The sequence below is a fragment of the Scyliorhinus canicula genome, chromosome 3 (genome assembly GCF_902713615.1).
Source record: "Scyliorhinus canicula chromosome 3, sScyCan1.1, whole genome shotgun sequence".
Taxonomy (NCBI): domain Eukaryota; kingdom Metazoa; phylum Chordata; class Chondrichthyes; order Carcharhiniformes; family Scyliorhinidae; genus Scyliorhinus; species Scyliorhinus canicula.
The window spans coordinates 61763511-61784059 of NC_052148.1; the positions used below are offsets into that span (position 1 = coordinate 61763511).

Sequence of the window (20549 nt, forward strand, 5' to 3'; positions counted from 1 at the left end):
ATTTATTCGTTATGAAAATTAAATGATAGCATTGTAGTTGTGGGTGGGCCCCCTTTGTCTCCTGGCAACCAATATTTTTAGACCCAGTCCGCCACTACGTATTTACTAAACTGGTGGTGTGAGTCAGCGCCTCTGTTGCAACCAGCGGGTATCCGTGCTTAACAGGTGAATCGCGTGATAGCCCGAAATTGGGATCCCTGTTGGTTCAATCGCAAATAATCCGACTCACTCTGCCCAGCACGATCTGGATCTCACTGGGCGAGATTCAGATCTACATATTTAAATGAGCCAGTGGATCATTTAAATAGCTGGACGCTGAGTTAATCCGGCGCCAGGGACTCGACGGTCACACCAGTGTTATCAAGAGAGGCTAAGTGAGACAGCAGGATAACATTTACTTTGCAGGATTGAGGGGAAGGAAAAAGAAACCTATCTTGTCGTCCTGTTAAATATTTCAAAAGTTCAGGTTGCTGCTGTTAGTGGTTTTTAAATAGAACAAAAATGTGTAAAAATGCATACAGCAAGTTTGAAGTGTTTTGTAATGAGTTTAAATTATAAATGAGATGATATTGACTCCAACATATACTCGACAATTCCTCAGCCTATGCTTGGTTCATGTTGTGCCCACCTACAATGGTGGTTTTTATTATGTGTGTCTGAGTATTCTTTCATTGTGTGAAATATGTATATGGGTTCTTCATGCTTAATTGAAAGATGGAGAATCCGAACGTTATGATGTATCATGTGATGAGCTGTTGTGACAGTTTCACAGTTTAACCCATTTTATTTACTCCTAAAAGGAGCAGCATGTCCCTGAACCGAACTTATACCAGAACCTTGCAACTTCGATGTAAGAGGACCAACCACAGTTCATAATGAGGAACATTGCAATGCACCGTTAGACTTTATGGGCAGGATCTAATGGTCGCATCGTGCCAAACTCACAATGTAACATGGCCGGTAAATCTTGAGAGAAGTCTCTTGTGATATTTAGCAGGATCGCCACGCCTCACGCGATCTAACAGGATCTCACTGGACATTGCAATCTGGATCCTGCCCACGACGTAAATTTCCATATTTAAGTGTGCAGTTATGGTCTAACCAGCACCTGGGATTGAATCATCTCACCGAGGAGCCCCCAGCCGGGCGCGCCCCCTTTAGCACTGGTATCTCCACAAATGGGGACCAGGCGGAATGGCAGTTTAGGGCGGGGGAGTCTCCCGGGTGATCATAGGCCCCCGGGTGGTCAGCCTCTGGGCACGGTGACACCCTAGCACTCCTGGTTCCACCTGGGCAAAAGAAAATTACTGCGGATACTGGAATCTGAAACGAAAGGGAAAATGCTCTAAATCTCAGCAAGTCTGGCAGCAGCTGTAGGGAGAGAAAAGAGCTAACGTTTCGAGTCCGATGACTCTTTGTCAAAGCCCTGTGCCACCTGGGCACATTGGTACTGCCAGCCTGGCAGTGCCTCTTTGGTGCCAGGCTGGCAGTGCCAAAATGACATTTTGCCCAGGTCCAGGGTGCCCTGCCCGGGGTCTGGGGATCTGGAGGACAGCCTAACAGGTACAATGGGGGGGGTTTCAGGAGTCGCATTGGGGGATTGAGAGAAATGATGCCCTGATCATTTGTTCTTTGTTCTTGTTCTTAATAAATAATTGATTCAGGATTCGTGGGGAGAAGGCAGGAGAATGGGGATGAGAAAATATCAGCCATGATTGAATGGCGGAGTAGATTCAATGGGCTGAGTGGCGTAATTCTGCTCCTATGTCATGATCTCTTCCTGCACTGATGAGCAGAGCCCCTTAGTACAAGAAATTAAGGTGTGCGCCCTGGGCGGGTGTCCCATTTATAAGTTCGGTCGTTCAGGAGCCACCCTGTTCAACCCGCCCACAAGGGAACTCTCTTTTCTTCATTAAATCACGCCCAATGAATAGAGCAGCAGCATTTAATGAACGTATTTGAAGGATAGTAAATTATTAATTGGAAACTGCTGTAGATCACCAGCACAATATATGTAAGCAGAGAGAACAGTGTGAATTTTAATATGTAATAATAATAATCGTTATTGTCACATGTAGGCTTACATGAACATTAAGACTGCAATGACGTTATTGTGTAAAAACCCGAGTCGCCACATTCCGGCACCTGCTCGGGTGCACAGGGAGAATTCAGAATGTCCAAATTACCTGACAGCATGTCTTGTGGGAGGAAACCGGAGCACCCATAGGAAACCCATTCAGACATGGGGAGAACGTGCAGACTCCACAAACAGTGATCCAAGCCGGGAATCGAACCTGGGACCCTGGAGCTGTGAAGCAACAGTGCTACCAACTGTGCTACCGTGCTGCCCACGTTAGTGTCACAAGTAGGCTTACATTAACACTGCAATGACGTTACTGTGAAAATCCCCTAGTCGCCACACTGCAGCGCCTGTCCGGGTACACTGAGGGAGACTTCAGAATGTCCAATACACCAAACGAGCAAACAGTGACCAAAGCCAGGATTTGAAACTGGGACCCTGGTGCTCTAAAGCAACAGTGGTAACCACTGCTACTGTGCTGTCTTTTAAATATAAAAGTAGATATCCCAGTTCCACAGAAGCCATATTGGACTAAAACAGTTTCTCCAGAGATGCTGCCAGACCTTCTGAACTTTTACAGCACTTTGTTTTCATTTCAGATCTCCAGTATCTGCGGTATTTTATTTTTATAAACATTATAATACACATGTGCAGGGACTTGGTGAGACCACATCCGGAATACTATGCATAGTTTTGGTCTCCTTATTTAAAAACAATACAATTGTGTTAGAAGCAGTTTGCAAATGATTCACCTCTAATTTCCAAGAAGGCTTGTCTTCTGAAAGGTTGAAGAGGCTGGGCCTCTAACTGGAGAGGAATTGATGTGGCAGATTCCCTCTTGTTGGAAAGACTAGAACAGGCGGATGCAATTTAAGAATAAGGAGTTTTCCATTTGTGACGAATATGAGGAGAATGTTGTTTCTAAGGATTGTTGGTCTGTGAAAGCTGGTTCAGTGAATTAATTTAAGGTTGTTTTAGATAGATTTTTGTCAGACAAGGGAGTGCAGGGAAAACAGGAAGGTGGAGTTGAGACCACAACCAGATCAGCCATAATCTTATCGGAGGACAGAACAGGCACCGAGGGCTAAGTGGCCTACTCCTGCTTGTAAGTCCCATGTTCCTTTGAACGTAACCTCTAGTTAAGATTAAACAGATAAGAATGGACCAAGAAACGTACAATCCCACCCAGTGACAGCATGGAGCGGTATTGGAAGAGAATGGTGCGTTCCACTGTCTAAGCTGCAGCCAGTTTGAGGAGAGCAAGGGAGTTTACCGATGTCACAATTGATTAGGATGTTATTTGTGACTTTGGTAATAGTTGTTTTGGTTGTGTGGTAGTGAAGGTCAAAGGAAGGTCAAAATAGACTTCTGAGAAATAATAATCTTTATTGTCACAAGTAGGCTTACATTAACACTGCAATGAAGTAACTGTGCCCCTAGGTATACTGAGGGAAAATTCAGAATGTCCAAATTACCTAACAGCATATCTTTCGGGACTTGTGGGAGGACAGTGGAGCACCCGGAGGAAACACACACAGACACGGGAGAACGTGCAGACTCCACACAGAGTGACCTGTGGTAGTCACCACTGATGTATATATTGTATATAGAGGATGTTGATATCGGTGCTTTACGGTAAGGCCCCTGTAGTACAGGTACGGGGGTAGATCCCTGCCTGCTGGCTCCGCCCAGTAGGCAGAGTATAAATATGTGTGCTCCCTGTACAACAGTCATTTCATCAGCTGCTGTAGGAGGACACATATCTCAGTGTAATAAAGCCTCGAGTACATCCTACTCTCGTCTTTGTGTAATTGATAGTGCATCATGACCCAAGCTGGCAATGGAACCTAGGACCCTGGAGCTGTGAAGCAACAGTGCTATCCACTGTGCTACAGTGACAGGTGACATGTTCAAGGACTTTGGAGCGGAAAGGGAGGCTGGAGATGGGAGGGGAAGAGCAGTAGGTGGCATGGGGTAAGTTTTTTCCCGAGGAGACCCAGCCTCTACCTTTAAAAGCAATTGCTTAGCTGTACAGGCGGCTGGGGCTGGTGACTGCATGTTTTTACATTGGTAAAATGCACCTTCTGTCTGAGGGTGGAGTTCACGTTGACATTGTTATCGTCGCGCGTGCGCACCGATGCCGAACGGGTGGGCTCATTGCGCAGCTCCGTGCAGTAGGAGAGCTGATGATTAAAGGAGATGAATTACAGCCCCTCCCCCACCCCCTCCAAAAAAGCCATGTACTGGAATGAATGGGTTTGATGCACACTGGAGAGTCACGTGACGAATCCAGGGTTGGGGAGAGGGCGCTGTTTCCCGGTAATCGACGTGATCATTCACCAATCGGATGAGAGAGGCCGGCACTTCCCGGACCAATCGGCGGGGAGAGTGGGGGGGGGGGGACACCGGCGGCCGCGCAGGCGCGAGGCGGAGGCGCTGTGAATGTCAATGAAGGCGACCAATCAGGGCTGAGCCGAACCTGGTTCCCGGGAGGAAGAGGAGAGCAGGCGCAGTGGAGCTGAGGCTGAGAGATCCGGAGATCAGGTTGTCAGGTCCGGGCTGTCAGGTAGGTGATGCTGATGGAGAGGGTCACTCGGGGCCTAAACCCCCTCCTCAGACCGGTTAAGATGCGCCATTCTGCCGACTCTCTGTGGTCACAGCTGGGATGCCGATGAGATGGGGGCCTCTGGATGATTAATTCGCGCAAGTACCCGAAGCTTTTATAGACATTTACACATTATTGAACGGGGGAAGGGCTCTGATTGCATTCGGGGCCATTGTCCATGCACTATGGTCGTGTCAGTTTGGGAGAAATAGGAATTTAATTCCCAACAAACTCGGATGTATCTTTGTCATGTCTTTGATCACATCACAGGCGAGATCTTTGAATTGTTCATGGATCTATTTATAATGCTAGTATGTGATTATTAACACGTGTGTACACACACACGTATGTATATACATACACACATGTTTTCTGATTCCCATAAGTTTGAAAAAAATTCTATTCATTTATTCTTTCTACTCATTTATTCGTGGCATGTGGGTCTCGCACTTATTGTCCATCTCGAAATTGCCCTTGAGAAGGTGGTGGTGAGCTTCCTTTTTTAAAAAAAAAATAAGATTTTATAAATTTTATAGATAATGCAATGGATTTTCAAAATACAAATGGTACAGAACAAATATTTCTGCAAACGTAAGAACAGAAAGACAGGATAAATTCAGAACAACAGTCCCTAAGAATTAATGCCTCTATTTCTAGACTGGATCAATCAGAGAATGGGGGAGGGGGAGGAAGGATAAGGCAATATAAAAATAATAGGATAACATATCAAGATGCACATTTTTTTAATAAACGTTTTTATTGGGTTTTTGAACAAAGTATATTTACTGTTATGTACACAGAATAAGAAATATATATATATATATATATATATATATATATATATATATATATATATATATATATAGACATATATAGAAGAGAAGGGCACACCCAAACATACCCAAAAAAAAGTAACAATGAAAAATAAAATAAAAAATAAAATAGAATAACTGATAGGGTATTGTGCACCAGCTCAACAGCAGCAACTCTGTACAACTGGCAAAATTATTTACAACGCACCGCTCTCTTCCCCCGCCGGAAGCCGAATCTCTCTGGCAAAGCTGAGGGAGATGTTCCCTCTCTGACCTTCTGAACCAACTACCAAGATGCACATCTTTATGCATAGCGAGATTGCCATTTGCAATATGGCTCACGGGTAACCTTGCAGGAGCAGGTGAAACAAAGCGGAGCCTAAAAATTTGAGATAGAGGTCCCACACTTTACAGAATGTATCACATGTCAGAAATTCCATAGGAATAAATTCCATGAATATTTTATGCCAATTTTGAATTGAAGAGTACTTGTCACTGATCCAGGAACAGAGGCTATTTTTACAAGTTACAAAAGTTAGGATGCTATCCAGCCTTTTTTCATTAAAAACAATATTTCTCCTATTTGGAAGTCCCAAAACTAGGAAGAAAGTATCCTCTCAGCCAAATATCCTCTCAATCCTCTTAACTACAATGGGCTAATAGGACTGAATCTCAACGCTGGTCCATATGCAATGTATATAATTACCCTTGACTATCGGGCACTTTAGGCACATCGGAGTTATCAGACCTGTGTCTCAAGTTCGGTAAGATATGCAACTGGTACAGTATCTTGAACTGACCCTTCTTCATTCTATTACATACCAAAATTTTAGTGGCATAATAGAGTCCGAGAGATCCACAGAACAGGCTCTTCAGCCCATCACGTCTGTACTTGTCAAAAACAACCAGCCAATTGTTCCAATTCCATTTTCCAGAATGTCTTGGCAATGCAAATGCACATCTAAATACTCCTTAAATGTTCCGAGGGTCTCTGCCTCCACCACCCTTTCAGGCAGTGAGTTGCAACTCCCACCACTCCCTGGGTGAAAACATTTTTCTTCATATCCCCTCTGAACCTCCTGCACTTTACCTTAAATTGATCCATCCACCAAGGGGAAAAGTTCCTTCCATCTACTCTACCTCTGCCCCTCATGATTTTATACAACTCAATCATGTCCCCCTCATCTCCTGTTCCAAGGAAAACAATCCTAGTCTATCCAATCTCACTTCATAACACACCCTCCACCCGAGGCAACATCCTGGTAAATCTCCTCTACACCCTTTTCAGTGTTATTACATCCCTCCTATAATGTGGATTCCAGAACTGCACACATTACTATAGCTGTGGCCTAACCATCCTTTTATACAATTCCGGCATAACTTCCTGCTCTTAAACTCTGCCTTGGCAAATAAAGGCATAGAACATAGAACATTACAGCGCAGTACAGGCCCTTCGGCCCACGATGTTGCACCGTCCTGTGAAACCCTTCTAAAGTCCCTCTACACTATTCCCTTATCGTCCATATGCCTATCCAATGACCATTTGAATGCGTTTAGTGTTGGCGAGTCCACGACTGTTGCAGGCAGGGCATTCCACGCCCTTACTACTCTCTGAGTAAAGAACCTACCTCTGACATCTGTCCTATATCTATCTCCCCTCAATTTAAAGCTATGTCCCCTCGTGCTGGACATCACCATCCGAGGAAAAAGGCTCTCGATGTCCACCCTATCTAATCCTCTGATCATCTTGTATGCCTCAATTAAGTCACCTCTTAACCTTCTCTCTAACGAAAACAGCCTCAAGTCCTTCAGCCTTTCCTCATATGATCTTCCCTCCATACCATACATTCTTGTAAATCTCCTCTGTACCCTTTCCAATGCGTCCACATCCTATAATGTGGCGACCAGAACTGCACACAATACTCCAAATGCGGCCGCACCAGAGTTTTGTACAACTGCAGCATGACCTCATGGCTCCGAAACTCAATTCCTCTACCAATAAAAGCTAACACACCGTACGCCTTCTTAACAACCCTGTCAACCTGGGTGGCAACTTCCAGGGATCTATGGACATGGACACCGAGATCTCTCTGCTTGTCCACATTACCAAGAATCTTACCATTAGCCCAGTACTCTGCCTTCCTGTTATTCCTTCCAAAATGAATCACCTCACACTTTTCTGCATTAAACTCCATTTGCCACCTGTCAGCCCAGCTCTGCAGCTTATCTATGTCCCTCTGTAACTTGTAACATCCTTCTGCACTGTCCACAACTCCACCGACTTTAGTGTCATCTGCAAATTTACTCACCCATCCTTCTACAGCCTCCTCCAGGTCATTTATAAAAATGACAAACAGCAACGGCCCCAAAACAGATCCTTGTGGCACACCAGTCAGAGCATTTCCCATCAACCACCACTCTTTGTCTTCTATCAGCTAGCCAATTTCTGATCCAAACTGCTAAATCACCCTGAATCCCATGCCTCTGTATTTTCTGCAAGAGCCTACCGTGGGGAACCTTATCAAACGCTTTACTGAAATCCATATACACCACATCAACTGCTTTACCCTCATCCACCTGTTTGGTCACCTTCTCGAAGAACTCAATGAGGTTTGTGATGCACAACCTACCCTTCACAAAACCATGTTGACTATCTCTAATCAAATTATTCCTTTCCAGATGATTATACATCCTATCTCTTATAAACCTTTCCAAGACTTTTCCCACAACAGAAGTAAGGCTCACTGGTCTATAGTTACCGGGGTTATCTCTACTCCCCTTCGTGTACAAGGTGACAACATTTGCTATCCTCCAGTCCTCTGGCACTATTCCTGTAGACAAAGATGACTTAAAGATCAAAGCCAAAGGCTCAGCAATCTCCTCCCTAGCTTCCCAGAGAATCCTAGGATAAATCCCATCCGGCCCAGTGGACTTATCTATTTTCATACTTTCCTGAATCGCTAACACCTCCTCCTAATGAACCTCAAGCCCTTCTAGTCCAGCAGCCTGTATCTCAGTATTCTCCTCGACAACTATGTCTTTTTCCTGTGTGAATACTGATGAAAAATACTCATTTAGCACCTCTCCTAGTGGCAAGTACACCATTTTCCTTCCACCCACTTTATCCACCTGCCCTGCTACCTTAAGGGACTGGTGTACATGCACACTAAGGTCCCTCTTACCTTCTGTGCTTCCCAGGGTCCTGAGTTGGATTGACCTCCAACCACTACAACCATCTTCTCCTTAACCAGAGGAGTTTTCACCTGATTTCCATTGAGTTCAGTTTTGCTAGGGTTCTTTGATGCCGTACTCGGTCATGTGCTGCTTTGACGTCAAGGGTAGTCACTCCCACCTCGCCCTTATGTCAAGGACAGTCACTCTCACCTCACCCATGGAGTTCAGCTCTTTTGTTCACTCTTGGAATAAGGCTGTAATGAAGTCAGGAGCTGAGTGACCCTGGCGGAATCCAACTTGAGCGCAATGAGGAAGTTATTGCTAAGCTAGTGCCACTTAATAGCACTGTTGATGACCCTATCTAACACTTTACTGATAATCAAGAGTACACTGATGGGTAATTTACCTGGTTGGATTTGCCCTACATTTTGTGTACAGGACGTGACTGGGCAACTTTCCACATTGCTGGGTAGATGGTAGTGTGTAGCTGTACTGGAACAGTTTGGCTAGGGGCACGGCAAGTTCAGGATCAAAAGTCTTCAGTACTATTACCGGAATATTATCGAGGCACATAGCCATTACAATATCCAGTGCCTTCAGCCGTTTTTGATATCAGTCACACATTTAGACTCTTGTTTGCCCTTCACAGCGAAGATGACCATATTCATCATCCGAGGTATTTGGTGGAGTCCCAGTGGCCACTTCTAAAGCCCGGTCTTCCACTGCTAAGAGGGCAAGGCAGCCCAAACTGTTGGATAAGTTGCTGGCTTGGGATTTCTTCTGATTGCATTTTCTCTCTGCTTCTAATTTACGCTGGCTTTTGAAGGAGGATGCATCGTTTTTGTTTGGTTGTGCCAGATGCAGCGATTCTTGGTGAGGTTCTCCCAGGATTCAAAGATATAAAAACTCCTCTTAGTGAAACCTGGCCTTGTAGCACGACTAAAAGATTGTACCCCAAACTTGAACTTTCCGTAGAAGACTCGAATTGTTGGAGCAATTTCCTAACCGCTTTCTCTGTGGCTGGTGGACCTGTTCCCTGACTGCAGTACAGCAGTAAATATGATATTCTGGGTGTATATTTGTGTAACAATTAGTTCCTATTTCTTTATGATTAATAGAACAATATAACATACAAATTCATCGTATATTTATATTGTATAACATAACATGCTACAGATGCCCAGCAAGTCAGCTAACATCCATCCGAAAGTGAGCAAAGAAAGCTTTGTATGGATGCCATTCTTAAAATTCCTACCCCCAAAATGGTTGTGTTTGTCTTTCAAGTGCTGAAAATGTTTTTATTTTCGATATTTTCCTGCATTTGTTCCGCATTTATGGTCTTTTATTGTGCATATACTAGAGGGATTATTTTATTACAAGATTTGTTAAATTTAGATTTTGTGTTCTCCAAAAATGCCTAAGAGGTTAGTGTGTAAAATTAAAGTGCATGGGGTTAGAGGTAGTGTATTGAGATGGATCAAAAACTGGTTGGCAGACAGGGAACAAAGAGTAGGAATTAACAGGTATTTTTCAAATTGGCAGGCAGTGACTAGTGGGGTACTGCAGGGATCAGTGCTAGGACCCCAGCTAGTCACAATATATATTAATGATTCAGATTAGGGCCCAAAATGTAATATCTCCAAATTCACAGATGACACCAAGTTGGCTGGGAGGGTGAGCTATGGGGAGGATGCAGAGATCCTTCAGTGTGATTTGGACAAGTTGAATGAGTGGGAAAATGAATGGCAGATGCAGTAAATTTGGATAAATGCGAGGTTATTCACTTTGGTGGCAAAAACAAGAAGGCAGACTATTATCTGAATGGCCATAAATCTAGAGAGGGAAACGTGGAACAAGACCTGGGTGTCCTCGTCCACCAGTCACTGAAGGTAAGTGTGCAGGTGCAGCAGGTGGTAAAGAAGGCAAATGGTATGTTAGCCTTCATAGCGAGATGATTCGAGTACTGGAGAAGGATGTCTTGCTGCAATTATATAGGGCCTTGGTTCGGCAACTCCTGGAATATTGTGTGCAGTTTTGGTCTCCGTATCTGAATAAGGATGTTCTTGCTGTAGAGGGAGTGCAGCGACGGTTTACCAGACTGTTTCCTGTGATGGCGGGATTGACGAATGAGGAGGGATTGAATTAGTTCGGATTGTATTCGCTGGAGTTCAGAAGAATAAGGGAGGGATCTCATAGAAACCTATAACATTTTAACAGGACTGGACAGGGTGGATGCAGGAAGGATGTTCCCGATGGTGGGTTTGTCCAGAGCCAGGGGTCACAGTCTGAGGATACGGGATAGACTGTTTAGGACTGAGATAAGGAGAAATGTCTTCACACAGGGAGTGGTCGGCCTGTGGAATCTGTTGCCACAGGAAGTAGTTGAGGCCAAAACGTTGCATGTTTTCAAGAAGTAGTTTGATATAGAACTTGGGGCAAAGGGGATCAAATGATATGAAGGGGAAAGCAGGATTAGACTATTGAGTTGGATGATAGTCCATGGTGATAACGAATGGCGGAGCAGCCTCGAAGGGCTGAATGCTCTCCTATTTTCTATGTTTCTACAATTTTACTGAAATATGAAAATGTATTCATTTACTAAATGTATTACAAAGCATCAGTTCAGGGAGAAAAATAGGCTGACATTTCAGCTGTGATCTTCATTTCAATTTGTTTCTTTTTAAGAAACTGACTAACCAGCAAAGTATATGCAGATGTTTTCCTGTTTTTATTTCAGATTCCCAGCACTGATAAAATTTCTCTTTTTATTGGACTTGCTAAATGTTGTGTGGTTAAATGATCACATGTCGAGCCAGTCAAACATGGGATATAACTAGCTGAGTATATTAATAAACGGCAGGCATATCAAATCGTGCATGTACATTTCCTCAAAATCTGTGGCAGAGCTTATAATTAGTATGTCTCATTTATTAAAACTGGTGGTCAGAAGGAAGCCTCAAAGTAGATGTTTCAGGTGAGATTGTAATGTGTAATTACAAGGTCTCACTTCAGTGGCTTCATAGCAAGGGAAAAATAATGATTTGGATCAGAGACGTGGCTGTAATTTGGGCCATCTCCAGTTGACTGAGGAATACTACAAAGACCATTCTATTTTGAGAGTGCTTTGGTTTGCCTTGCACCACTCTTTGTTTCAAGGAAAGGCTACAGCATATGATTCTTTATCACCTGCTGCCACCCATAGGGTTTATGCAATTGAGTTATCATTTCATTCAGCTCCTGAAAGGTCTTTGTATCTGTTATGTAACAGATATGTATCTGTTACTTGAGGCCTAAAACTTGCAGAAGCTCAGAGGGACTGACTGAGGCTGGTGGTAAGAGAGGTGTTTTTTGGCAAATTGGAGAGGTTTCTTTTTTAATCAAATGTAAAAAATGTTTATATGATAACTGGAATCATCCAGAAGAATGCTTCATTTGAATTTTCAATTTGAGTCTTTATTGAAGTCTTGTTGCTGATTTAGATTTAGAATTTAACATGTGAGTTCACGTCACCAACCTGCTATGCAGCCAATTCCACCGAGCACTGGCAGTTGCTACTGGCAGCATTAATTATACATAAATATCAGATTTTATCTGGTAACCATCCTGTGAAGTGCATTGTGACATATTACTATGTTAAAGATGCTGAAGAAATGTGTTCACAATGGCAATTTGTTGTTGGTGGAAGAAAAAGATTAGTTCTACCAGACTGCTGGGATCTTCCATCGACTCCTAAGTAATTAATAAGAATAGTCACCAAGCCAAATAATTTGGGCATTCAGAAAGAAGAATGTAATACATATTCTAGGTAATGTAAGTTGTTACTTTGTCCAAGAACAAAGCATTTTCATCCATGTGAGACGAGAAGTTTGGAGAACAAAATGTCCTTTTCCTTGATCTCCTGTTATGAGTAAGTGAAAATACTCTCCGCAGGTTCATGCACCTTCCCAACGTTTTCAGACCTTGCGCTAACAGTACTGTTTTAAAAAAAAAAATTTTTTATGCTCATTGTAATGTTGAGATTAACATTAACACAATCTGTTCTTTTTTGATCTAGAATGAAGAATGCTGACGTAATGTACCATGGGTGATACTCGCATTGTACGATGTTCACGTCAAAGCAATCCACAATTACAATGGCAACAGAGACAGAAAATGCACGAGCACTACTTAAAACATTCAGCACAGCATCGGTCATCTCGAGCATAGGCCTAGGAATTTTCTGCTTCTTATCAGATCAGTGTTTACAATTTTCTTTAATACAGAACAACTACTGGATTCGGGCTCTTTCAGACAACGCAGTGCATGGTGTCATTGGACTGTGGTCTTGGGCCATTGTGATTGGATTGAGAAAGAAGAGTGATTGTTATGAAGTAATTCTAGCTGGGCTTCTATCTTCTATCATTGATGTTGACCACTTTCTTGCCGCTGGATCCTTGTCTCTCCAGGTAAGAATACGCTCACCAGGCTCCTATTTCTTTCTTATATGAGAACATGTATTTTACTGGATACTTGCAGCAAATTGTTTGCTGTTTTTTTAGGTTTTCATCTGAAATTATATTTAAATATAATGATGCTCACTTGCTCTTTTTAATGAGTTACAGTCACAGAGTCACATTATAGTACTATGTTATACATGAATGTTCCTTTACTCTGGGACACTTGTTCTCAGTTCACAGCTTTTGAGGCCTTTGATATTTTTTCATAGTACTTGGCGGTGAAAGAATACTTGGGGCAGACTTGTTTGTTCAGGAAGTGGCACCTTCACTCACCCAATCGATTAGGCAACTCAGTAGCTGAACAATTTAGCCTAGATCTTTTTTTTAAATAAACAATTGTATTGAGGTATTTTTGGCATATTAAAAAATGACATTGTATAGTACCGTACAAAAGGAAAAGCAAATAACACATAGTGCAAACCACGACTCAATTCGCGCAAGGACCTGCCTAAACCACCCACTACTCTACACTACCCTAGCGCCCCCCCCCCCCCCCCCCTTCCCCACCTGCTAACGATTAATTCTCCGCAACTAAGTCAATGAATGGCTGCCACCTCCGGGCGAACCCGATGGTGAATCTCTCAAGGCGAACTTAACCTTTTCTAGACCGAGAAAGCTCGCCATGGCCGATAGCCATGCTTCGGTCTTCGGGGGCTTTGAGTCCCTCCATGCCAACAGTATTTGTCACCGGGCTAGCAGGGAAGCAAAGGCCAAGACATCAGGTCGCCTCCTCCTGGACTCCCGGGTCCTCCGACACCCCAAAAATTGCCACCTCAGGACTCATTACCACCCCAGTTTTCAAAACCCGGGACATGATGTTCGCGAATCCCTGCCAGTACCCCTGAGTCTAGGGCACACCAGAACATGTGCACATGATTAGCCGGTCTACTGGTGCATCTGGCACACTTGTCCTCCAGCCCGAAAAATGTACTCATCCAGGCCACTGTCATCTGGGCCCGGTGCACGATCTTAAACTGGATCAGACTGAGCCAGGCATACGTTGCGGTCGTGTTTACTCTGGCCAGAGCTTCTGCCCAAATACCGTCCCCCATCTCTCTCTCACACACACTCACTCTCTCTCTCTCTCTCTCTCTCTCTTCCCCCCCCCCCCCCCCCCCCCCCCCCACACTCTCCCCTCTCCCTGAGCTCCTCTTCCCACTTTAGCTTCAGGTAATCAGTTTGTGTATCCTCTGCTCCCATTAATTCTTTGTAAATATCAGAGACTCTACCCTCACCTACCTCTCCCCTAGAAACTACCCTGTCCTTCTTCCCCTTTGACGGGAGGCGTGGGAAGGACAGCACCAGTCTGCGCATGAAATCCCGCACCTGTAATTATCTAACGTCATTCCCTCCCGCCAGCCCAAACTTCGCCTCATGCTCGGAAAGCTCCCTTCCAGGAACAGATCACCCACCCTCACAATCTGCGCCATCCACCACAGTTGATACCCACCATCCATGTTTCCCGGGGCAAATCGGTGATTGCAGCCTAGGTCTTCTGGATTGTTTTGCAAATGGAATTCCATTCAATTCCGAGAAGTGTGAGATAATGCATATGGGGTGGGCAAGCAAAACAATGTAATACACAATAAATGGGAGGATATTGAGAGGGATATAGAGAAAACAAGAGACTTTGGAGTGCATACCCACGTGCCCCTGAATGTGGCAGGGCAGATGAAAAAGGTGACAAAGAAAGCATGCAAACTGCTTTCCTTTATTGGATAAGGTATAGAATATATAAAGCAGGGATGTAATGATGGAACTGTATAAAAATGATTGTTAGGCCACAGCCGGAAATTTGTGTACAGTGCTGATCACCATATTACGTAAAGACCATAATTTCTCTGGATAGAGTGCAGAGGAGATTTACAAGACTGGTGCCAGAGCTTGAAAGTTGCAGCTGTGAGGAAAAATTGGATTGGCCAGGGTTTTTTTCCTTTTAACAGAGGAGACTGAGAGGGGGAACTAACTGAGGTGTACAAAATTACGAGGGACCTAGATAGGATAGACAGACCTGTTTTCCCAAACACAAGCGGTCATTTACAAGGAGGCACCGATTTAAGGTCATTGTTAGAAGGATTAGAGGGGGCATGAGTTAAAACCTCTTCACCCAGAAAGTAGGGGTTGAATGGAATTTGCTGGTTTGGTGGTGGAGGCAGAAACGACCAACTCATTTAAAAGATTCCTGGACCTGCACTTGAAGTGCTGTAGCCTGAAAGACTACGGACCAGGTGCTGAAAGGTCGGATTAGAATGGGAGGGGTAGTTTTGCTGCTATTTTGACCAGCACAGACATGATGGTCTGAATGGTCTCTTTCTGTGCTATAGATTTTCTATGGTTTTATGATTATTATTCATTGTTATTCTCAAGTCTCTTGGCAATTGCTGTGGTGCATTCTTGGGATGTGTGCGATCTTGACGAGGTTTGCATTCGTGGCTCATCCTAATTAACCTGTTTGGAAGGGAGTTAGATTCTTCCAGGATTTTAACCCAGTGACAGGGAAGAGACAGTTTATATGTTGCTTGAACGGTGTCCCCATGCCTCTGCTGCCTTATCCTTCCAGGTGGTGGAGGTCATGGGTTTGGGTAGTGCTGTTAAAGGAGCCTTGGCAGTTGCGGTGGTGCATCTTGTTGATGTACACACTGCTGCCACTGTACACTGCTGGTGGAGAACATGAATGTTTAAAATGATGGATGGGGTGCGGGTCAAGTGGGCTGCTTTGTCTTAAAGCTTCTTGAGCTTTGTTGGAACTGCACTCAAGGCAATTGGAGAGTATTCCATCACACTCCTGACTTGTGCCTCCGTGGACAGGCTATAGGGAATCAGGAGATGAGTTTCTCGTGGAAGAATTCCAAGCCTTTGCTTGTGTGGCCATAGTATTTATCTGGCTGGTCCAATCAAACTTCTGGTTAATGGAAATCCCAAGGATGTGGAAATTCAGTGATGTTAATGTAATTTAATATCGAGCAAAGATGGTTAGGTTCCTTCTGTGACACTAAGGTTGCTTGTCGCTCATCAGCACAAGCCAAAATGTTGTCCAGCGCTGAAGCAATAAGGTGCTTGCATTCGTAGAGTTGCGAGGCACAGCCATCAACAAACATCCCCACCTCCAACTTTACATAAAGAGGGAAGGTCATTGATGAGGCAGCTGTAGATAATTTGGCCTCGGACATTACTATGAGGGGTTCCTGCAGTGATGTCCTCCAACAACTGGAACCTGGGGCAAAATTCTCCGACCACCCGCAGGGTCGGAGAATCGCCCGGGGCTGGGGTAAATCCCGCCCCCACCGTGGCTGGAATTCTCCGCCACCCGGGAATTGGCGGGGCGGGATTCCCGCCCCGCCAATTGGCGAGGCCCCTGCGGCGATTCTCCGGCCCGCAATAGGCCGAAGTCCCGTCGCTGGGAGGCCTCTCCCGCCTCCGTGGTTTGAACCACCTCTAGTGGCGGCGCGAGCGGGCCCCCGGGGTCTTTGGGGGGGGGGGGGCGCAGGGCGATCGGACCCCGGGGGGGTGCCCCCACGGTGGCCAGGCCCGCAATCGGGGACAACCGATCGGCGGGCGGGCCAGTGCTGTGGGGGCACTCTTTTTCTTCCGCCGCCGCCATGGCTTCCACCATGGCGGTGGCGGAAGAGAATCCCCCAGCAGGCATACGCCGGTGGTGACGTCAGCGGTCCGGCGTAACATAAGCGGCTTCCTTGATGTGCACTCTGACAAAGGAAGGTTCAGATGTGGAGATAACTTCAACACATTTATTGAACTATTTACAATTCTCCTACTCGGGTTCGCTACTACTGTTAATCCTTCCATAGCTACTGAGATTGACAGACCAGTCTGCTACAATCCACGTGGTGGGTGTGATATTGAATCAATCCTGCGTCTGTACTCACTGACTGTGAACCGGCGAATGCCTATCGGCCAGCCCCGTCGGCGGGCGTCAAAGGCCGCTGGAGCCGGTTTGGGCGCCAGTCGGTGTGGTGCCAACCGCTCCGGCGCTGGCCTAGCCCCTCAATGTGAGGGCTTGGCCCCTAAAGGTGCGGAGAATTCCGCACCTTTGGGAGGTCTGACATCGGAGTGGTTGGCGCCACTCCACTACGCCGGGACCCCCCCCCCCGCCCCGCCGGGTAGGGGAGAACTTTGCCCCTTCTTCCTTTCATGCTAGGTATAATTCCAACCACTGGAGAATGTATGCTCTGTGTTGAGCAAATGTCTGATCTGTGCTTAGCTGGATAATTTAATGTGATGCTGTGATTAAGGTATTATTTTGAGGGTGGCCAAAATTGACTGAGGTCCCACCTTATTCCACTGGAGGTTTTACATGTATGGATGTTGGGTGAGAAACAGGCTTGGCTTTTCTTCATATACGACCTCAGATGGTCATATATAAAGAAAAGCCACTTTGGTGAGATGCATCTGTTGTTAGATGCTGCTAACTATGAATATTCTAAAGAGGCTGTCAGGTTCTATTTTTAAAAGCTTAAATTGGTAACTAAGCCTTGCTAAAGCAATTAAGAACACGAGAGACAGCCAAGTGATGATGAAACTCAGGAATTAGATGAACCAATTAAAGGCGAAACAAATCTTCTGACTAATGAGAATGGTGCTTCGTGAGATGATACCACTCGTGATGGGAGAATACCGGGAATTGAGATCATGTATGGCTGTCAGCAATTAATAGGCATTATCACCACAACAAAAGGTAAAAATATCAGTGAGAATGAGGACAGATTCCCTCTGACTTAAAATGACTTTGTAAACTACTAAAGCTTATTTCAGTTAAATATGATGTAAGTTTGCTTAAGTTATGTAAGTCACATAAACAATCTTGCTGATGCTGTAAGCAAGGTGTATTGTGAATTAAAGAAGAGTCCATACTTTTTAATCAGTGTATTGATCTGTACATTCTGTTGTCGGACATACACCATGTTTAATTATTTAATTTTGTAGTTCATGACATACATGATAAAAATCATTTATTTGAGCACTTTCTGACTGAGGTAACCATTTTGTTTTTCAACTCTTCACAGTTTTTTTCTTTTCAATCCATTCTCAGGCTGCAAAAAGGCTATGGGTATTCTTTTACTTGACATGATTTTTTTGTATTCTCTGGCCCAACTTTGTTTTGATAGGTTTGGAAAAGGGCATTTTCTCCTTCAACTTTCCAACTTTAATGAAGAATTAAAATCATACCTTGCCTTTTCAGATTTTTTTTTCTGTCAGATGAATCATTCGCACATATTTTGTTTCATGACATCTTAAAAAAAAAATCAAAGTTCAAGCCAAAGTAGAGACTGCCTTCCTTCCTTACTTCACCAGGCCAAGACTTCAGGGGAACAGTTTACTTTTTCTTCATTTAGGGAGAGAACTGTTTACTATTGATAATTCTAGCAGATGAGTGGAGATGGCTTTGTTCAAAGATTGAAAAAAGAGAGAGCTTCTCAGCTTTTCTTTGAATACTAACCTGAAAGACAGTGCTCCGAGTGCCAGATTGTACGCTCAAATCTCTGGAGCGAGATTTGAAATCACAGCGCCTGAATAAAAGGTGAGAGTGCTACCTCTGAGCCCCAGCTGACACCTGAGCAAGGTATATTAATCCCCTGTGAATCCATTTATCGTTTCATTTAAATAATGTAATATTTCAGGACCTTGCTGTGTAATTTTACTTCTTCTTTCTCCTTAAAACCGGACCAATTTTGACCAAATTCCATGGGTCAGGCAGTTATGTTTACAGACATGATAGGAATGAATAGTAATCATTCCATGTGATATGCAGTAAATGATTTACTGTGGCTAGGAATTAAATGTGAAGCCTGGATATGCTAATCTGCACTTGACGTTTAGGAAAGATTAATTGCATATTTACAGATACTGCAAAGACCGACAAAACCAAATTGTAACCATCACCTTAGCTGGAATGTTGACCGACTGTATTTAGAATGTAATCCTGACCGCTTTCTATAAATAATTGACAAAATAACTGCTGGATATTTCATAGATTGAATTTCAGCATGCTTTTTATTGACATTTTTTTGCAGCAATGCTGCCATCTATCTGACAAATGTCTAAAATTAAAACTAAGAATGCTGGAAATAATAGCAGGCCGAACACCATCTGTGGAGAGAGGAACAGAATTAATGTTTCAAGTTAAATACAGCTTCCTCCGTATTGAAGGAGGGTAGAAATATGATGTGTTATATGTTGGTGAAAGATGGGAGGAGAGCAAGAACAAAAGGAAAGGGGTGAGAAACTAATTGACAAAAATGTCATGGAATAAAAGGCAAAGGGAGTGATAATGGTTATAGTAAAGAGACACAACATTTGTCCAGAGTGAATGGACAGTCTGGTAAATGCCAGACGAATTAATAGTTCTGTCCAAAAGCAATAGAAAACAGATAACAGATTCAAACTCGCACATGGGCATAAAACAAATCAAAATGAACAGAGTTCATTGCCTGAAATTATTGAAGTCAATGTTGTATTCAGAATGCTGTAAAGTACCTCATTGGAAGATGAGGTGCTGTACCTCTAGTTTCTGTTGAGCTTCATGGAACATTGCAGCAGGCCTGGGACAGAAACGTGCATGAGGCAAAAGTGGTGAATTAAGATTGTAAGCAATGGAAGCTTGGGGTTTATGCTTGTGTATTGAGCAGAGATGTTCAGCAAAGTGGTCACCCAATGTAGAGGATTATGAACAGCGAGTACTAAATTAAAAGAAGTACAAGTAAATCGCTGCTCAACCTGGAAGAAGTGGTGCTTGGGGGCCTTGGACAGAGAGGAGAGAAGGGCAGGTATCACACATCCTGAAATTGCATGGGAAGAGAACAAAATGTTGGTGGTGTTTGAGGAGTGGACCAGGGTATCGCAGAGAGAGCAATCCACTCGGTTTGCTGACAGGGAAGGGGAAGATATGTTTGGTGGGGGATTCATGCTGGAGATGACAGAGGATGATTCTTTGAATGTGAAGGCTGATAGGGTTAAAAGTGGGGAACCTGATTGCAGTTTTGGGAGAGAGGGGAAAAAGAGAGAACAGGAGTGTGGGAAATAGGTTGAATATCATCAACCGGTGAGAGGGGGGGGGGGGGGGGGGGGTGGTGGTTGGAGGAATTCCTTGCTAAATGAAAATGGAAGACATATCAGAAGCTACCCTCTGATGTATGGGCAGCATCACGTCCTGGTTGCTGCAAGTGCGAGTGAGTGACAGTATTTCTTCTTTATCAGTCTCTTCCTTTTCCATTCTTGCTTCTGCACTACTGCCTGGCTAGGTTGCAATTCTAGTATATCTGAAATGAGACGGGCACAAGGGTAGGGATATAGTGGGGACCGTGCTCGGGCCATCTTCGACTTGTAAATCATAGGAGGTTATAGAATGCTGACAAAGTTAGGTGTGC

General features: G+C 44.2%; 1 protein-coding gene across 3 annotated transcripts in view; it reads left to right on the top strand.

The window, feature by feature from the left end:
* The first annotated feature begins 3926 nt into the window (after positions 1–3926).
* Positions 3927–20549, top strand: part of tmem267 (transmembrane protein 267) — a 28963-nt gene continuing 12340 nt past the window's right edge. The window contains exons 1-2 of one of the 3 annotated variants that reach the window (XM_038790626.1): positions 3927–4054; positions 12726–13116. In XM_038790626.1, the coding sequence (XP_038646554.1) occupies positions 12775–13116 (342 nt within the window). In that variant the 5' untranslated portion in view covers positions 3927–4054; positions 12726–12774. Of the gene's footprint in view, positions 4055–4501; positions 4647–4760; positions 4784–12725; positions 13117–20549 lie in introns of those variants that run through there. The other 2 variants (XM_038790625.1, XM_038790627.1) reach the window with 2 other exon arrangements.